General features: G+C 45.7%; 1 protein-coding gene across 1 annotated transcript in view; it reads left to right on the top strand.

The window, feature by feature from the left end:
- Nucleotides 1–5000, top strand: part of LOC116218614 (transmembrane protease serine 9-like) — an 18396-nt gene that overhangs the window by 2246 nt on the left and 11150 nt on the right. Inside the window, exon 5 of the mRNA XM_042703197.1 lies at nucleotides 470–637. Coding sequence (XP_042559131.1) covers nucleotides 470–637 — 168 coding nt within the window. The remainder of the gene's footprint in view (nucleotides 1–469; nucleotides 638–5000) is intronic.

Genomic DNA, 5000 nt, shown 5'->3' with positions numbered 1-5000 from the left:
TAATATTGTAATCACACACACACACACACACACACACATACACAAGCACACACATACACACACACACACACACATACACATACACACACACACACAAACATACATACATGCACACACACACAAACATACATGAACACGCACACACACACATACATGCACACACGCATACACATACATGCTTACACACACACACACACACATACATGTACACACAGAGGGACAGGCACACAGACAAACATGCATACACACACACACACACACACACACACACACAGACACACACGCATACATGCACGCACACACATGCACACACACACATGCATGCACACACGCACACACATGCACTCACACACACACACACACACATACATGCACACACACACATACATGCACACACACACACACACATACATGCTAACACTAATGCACACCTTAAGACAGAGACAGTTATCTGACCCCTATGATTCCCTTCAGTGTGTGGGCAACCCCCCCTCAACACCCGCATAGTGGGGGGAGAGAACGCCCCTGCGGGGGCGTGGCCATGGCAGGCCAGCCTTCACCGCAACGACCGCCACTTCTGCGGGGGGTCCCTCATCAACAAGGACTGGGTGATGTCAGCCGCACACTGCTTCTCCAGGTGAGGTTCCTAGAGAGTATGTGTGTGTGTGTGTGTGAGTGAGTGTGTGTGTGTGTGTGAGTGTGTGCTGTATGTGTGCACCCATGTGTTTTAACTTAACGCCCACCTCCCACGTTACAAGTGAAGCGTGCGCGCGTGCATGTGTGTGTGTGTGTGTGTGTGTGTGTGTTCGTGCCAGAGGTTAGATAGAATAGAATAGATAGAAAAGCCTTTATTGTCATTGTATTTATACAACGAAATTTTGAGTGCTTCTCCTGTTGGTGTGACGAGGGACAACATATAACACAACAACAACATATAACATAACAATACTACAACTATCCAAAAACAGTAGGAACAGCCCCCCAAAAAATATATATATATACATTAAGAGTAGAACAAAGTGCGGTGGCATAGACTTAAGTACTTCAATAAATACATCAATTAATACAGCTTTGTTTATGCACATGTGTAAGGTGACTGAGATGGTATGTGACTTGTAGTCAATAAAGTGCTTAGTGTTTAGTGCATGTCGGTATTTAGAGTTCTGATGGCTGTCGGGAAAAAACTGTTCTTAAGACGCGTGGTCCTTGCTCTAAAGGATCTGTACCGTCTGCCTGAGGGCAGGAGAGTAAACAGGTGGTGGCCTGGGTGAGAGGAGTCTTTTAAGATGTTATTGGCCCTGCTAAGGTAGCGGGAGCGGGCAATGGATTCCAGGGAGGGCAGTGAGCAGCCAGTGATTTTTTGTGCTGTGTTGATGACCCTTTGGAGGGCTCTCTTGTCTGCTGCGGTGCAACCGGAGTACCACGCCGAGATGCAGTAGGTTAGTACACTTTCGATAGTGGTGCGGTAGAAGGCCACCATCAGTTTACACTCCAGGTTGTTTTTCCTGAGTACTCTCAGGAAGTGTAGTCGCTGCTGTGCCTTTTTTACTGTCTCTGAGGTGTTGACAGACCATGAGAGGTCATCTGATAAATTGGCTCCTAGGAATTTGAAGGTGTGGACCTTCTCCACACAGTCCCCGTTGATGTAGAGTGGGGCCGGAACTGCACTTTGCCTTCTGTAGTCCAGAATTAATTCTTTCGTTTTTGTGGTGTTCAGTGACAGATTGTTGTCTGAGCACCACACTGTCAGTTTCTGTACTTCATCCCTGTACGCTGATTCGTCATCTTCTGATATGAGCCCGATCACGGTGGTGTCGTCAGCAAATTTAATGATGGTGTTGGTGGGATGGGTTGGAGTACAGTCATGGGTGTACAAGGAGTAGAGTAGTGGGCTCAGCACACAGCCTTGTGGAGAGCCAGTGCTTAGAGTGATGGTGGAGGAAGTTTTACAGTTTGTGGGCGGTTTGAGAGGAAGTCCTTTATCCAGGAGGCCTAGTGCAGTTAGTTTGCTGACTAGTATGTCAGGGATGATAGTATTAAAAGCTGAGCTGTAGTCAATGAAGAGCATTCTTATATAGGTTCCACGGAGTTCCAGGTGGCTCAGTGCGGTGTGGAGGGCTACGTCGATGGCATCTTCCGTGGACCTGTTTGCTCTGTAAGCAAACTGATGCGAGTCAAATGTGGGGGGAAGGGTTGATTTGATGTGCCGTGAAACCAGTTTCTCAAAGCACTTCATGATTACAGGTGTAAGTGCAATCGGTCTATAGTCATTCAAGCTGTTGATGGCTGGTTTCTTAGGGACGGGGATGATGATAGCTGATTTTAGGCAGGGTGGGATGGTGGCTAGAGTGAGAGAAAGGTTAAAGATCTTAGTGAAGACCCCAGCGAGTTGGTTGGCACAGGAATTGAGTACCTTTCCAGATACTCCGTCGGGGCCAGCAGCTTTTCTTGTACTCACTGATTTGAGCACACATCTCACCTCGTGTTCTTGTAGGGTGAGAGTGTGGCTGCTGGGGGTTGGTGGAGTCAGTGTAATTGTGGTGGGCCTGTTGACCTCAAAACGGGCAAAGAAGTGATTAAGTTCCTCTGCCAGTGAGGCATCAGCGTGGACAGTGCTGGTGTTGCTGTTCTTGTAGTTGGTGATGTTTTGAATTCCCTGCCACACTCTCCTTGGATTATTATTAGTGAGATGGTCTTCGATTTTTTCCTTGTAAGCCTTCTTGGCATCTTTGATGCCTCTCTTCAGGTTGGCTCTAGCAGTACTGTAAAGCAGGGGTTCCCAACCTTTTCTACTCCGAGGCCGACCTTTTCGTATTTGTAACAGGTCGGGGCCCAACAGACACCCCGCTTATTTTAGCTAATCTATATTCCATTCTTATTAATAAGTGATTGTTATGTGTCACAAAGTGCAACATCAGCACCTGCTACAGGTGAGAGCCTAGTAATTAATACAAGAAAATCTTCCTCTAGATATTGCAATCAAAATTGTATTGTGCGCCAGAAAACAACATAAAACCGCACAGAGCATTTTCAGTCAAAAGGGATTTATTATCCAAAAGAGTTTTGAAATAAAGAAACTTAATTGCAGTAGGCCTAGGTATATTTGTGCACAGCAAACAAGCAAGGAAATAAAACCAGAATAGACTCAAAAGATAGCATGCACTCAAAACAAGTGATAAAACATGCAAACAAGACCACTCAGCTAGGCCTAATTAAAATAGGTGATGCTTCAGACATGCAAACAAATAGGTTAAAATAATGTTCAAATAAATAGGTTCCAATAGGTCAATATAATGATTCAAATAATTGAAATAATGATTTAAATCTGTGGCTGCAATCTATTATCAACATAAATAGAACCGAGCATTCCTGGGCAGTAGTTCGAGTTGGTAGCTCTGCGCAGAAAAGCATGTCCTCTTGTAGAATACCACTCCAATGATAACGCACAAAAAACAGCACTAATGCAGCTTTACTGACGTCCGTCGACTCGTCTAACTTGTTTTAAAAGGAACGGGCTACCTTTCATCCTTTCCAGTTCTGTATGTGAGGGCTGGATGTCGCGTCTCCAAATGTCGATTCAGATTTTAAGGTTTGAGCGCCTCATTAGACAGCTTTAAAACGCACTCGACACACTGCGCCCTGGGCTCAACGACGACGTCACCTCCATTCACAAAACCAAATCTAATATAATCAGGGTTGTATTTACGCTGAATTTGAGTAGTTTTCGGTAGTATGACATTACCAGTGCTGTCATTCTTTCAATTTTTCTACAGCGTTGGTAACCTTTTCACGGACTGGTCTAGTTACTTTCCTAGAGAAGTCGTGGATTGTGGGTTGGCGACCATCTAACCTGGGACTGCTTTCTGTCGGGTGCTTTGCATTACATTGATAACTTAAAGACGAGCTGCTTCTGTGATCGCTAAATCCAGCTTGACAAATGCTACATACAACTTTAGTTTTGTCGATTGTTCCGTCATTTTTAAGCAGAAACTTAAACAGAAACTTTCCGTATATTCCTCCAGGTCCTGTTGTTCGAATATGTCCCACACTGTATGTTCAAAGCAGTCCTGCAGTTGAGAGAGAGCTCCCTTGGGCCAGATTTGTATGGTCTTAATGTAAGGTTTTGTCTTCCTCCTGAGCGGTGTGTATGCCGGGATGAGGATCAGTGAAAGGTGATCTGACTGTCCTAAGTGGGGTAGGGGTATGGCTCTGTAGGCATGCTTTAAGTTGGAGTATACGTGGTCGAGTGTATTGTTCCCTCTGGTAGCACACTTGACATATTGGGTGAACTTAGGTAGCACTGTCTTCAAGCACGCTTGATTAAAGTCACCCGCTATGATGTGCACTCCGTCTGGATGAGCCTGTTGATGTTTACTAACGGTAGCGTACAGCTGAGAGAGTGCTGCGCTAACGTTAGCATCCGGTGGTATGTAAACAGCTGTTACTATGACAACCGTTAGCTCCCGTGGCAAGTAGAAGGGTCTACACATCGTTGATAGCATTTCTAAGTCCGGTGAGCAGTGACTGTCTATTGTGTTGCTGTTGTTACACCAATCATTGTGTACATAAATGCAAAGTCCCCCTCCTCTGCTCTTACCCGAGTCCATGTTCCTATCCTGCCTATGGATTGAGCGGTCCGCTAGTCTCACTGCAGGAATTAACGGGTGAAGCCAGGTTTCAGTTATTATCATCACGCAACAATTCCGAATTAAATGGTTTGCTGTGACATGTAGCTCCAACTCATCCATTTTATGGGTGATAGATCTAGCATTGGTGAGAAAGATGCTCGGAAGCGGTGGTTTATGGGGTTGTTTACGTAGCCTTGTAAGCAGACCTGCCCGGCTTCCTCGTTTTTGCTTCCTGTCCCAGCGCCGCCTACGTCGCTTGCTAGGTCCGCCAACAATCCACGGAGACCCCGGTAATCTTGCAATGTCCTCGGGTATTTTGTGGGTCCACTGAAAATTCCGTGTTACGGATAGCTTCTGCTGCCATCCATAGTC

This window comes from Clupea harengus, chromosome 23 (assembly GCF_900700415.2).
Source record: "Clupea harengus chromosome 23, Ch_v2.0.2, whole genome shotgun sequence".
NCBI classification, from domain to species: domain Eukaryota; kingdom Metazoa; phylum Chordata; class Actinopteri; order Clupeiformes; family Clupeidae; genus Clupea; species Clupea harengus.
This window is presented reverse-complemented; position numbering and strand designations above follow the sequence as displayed.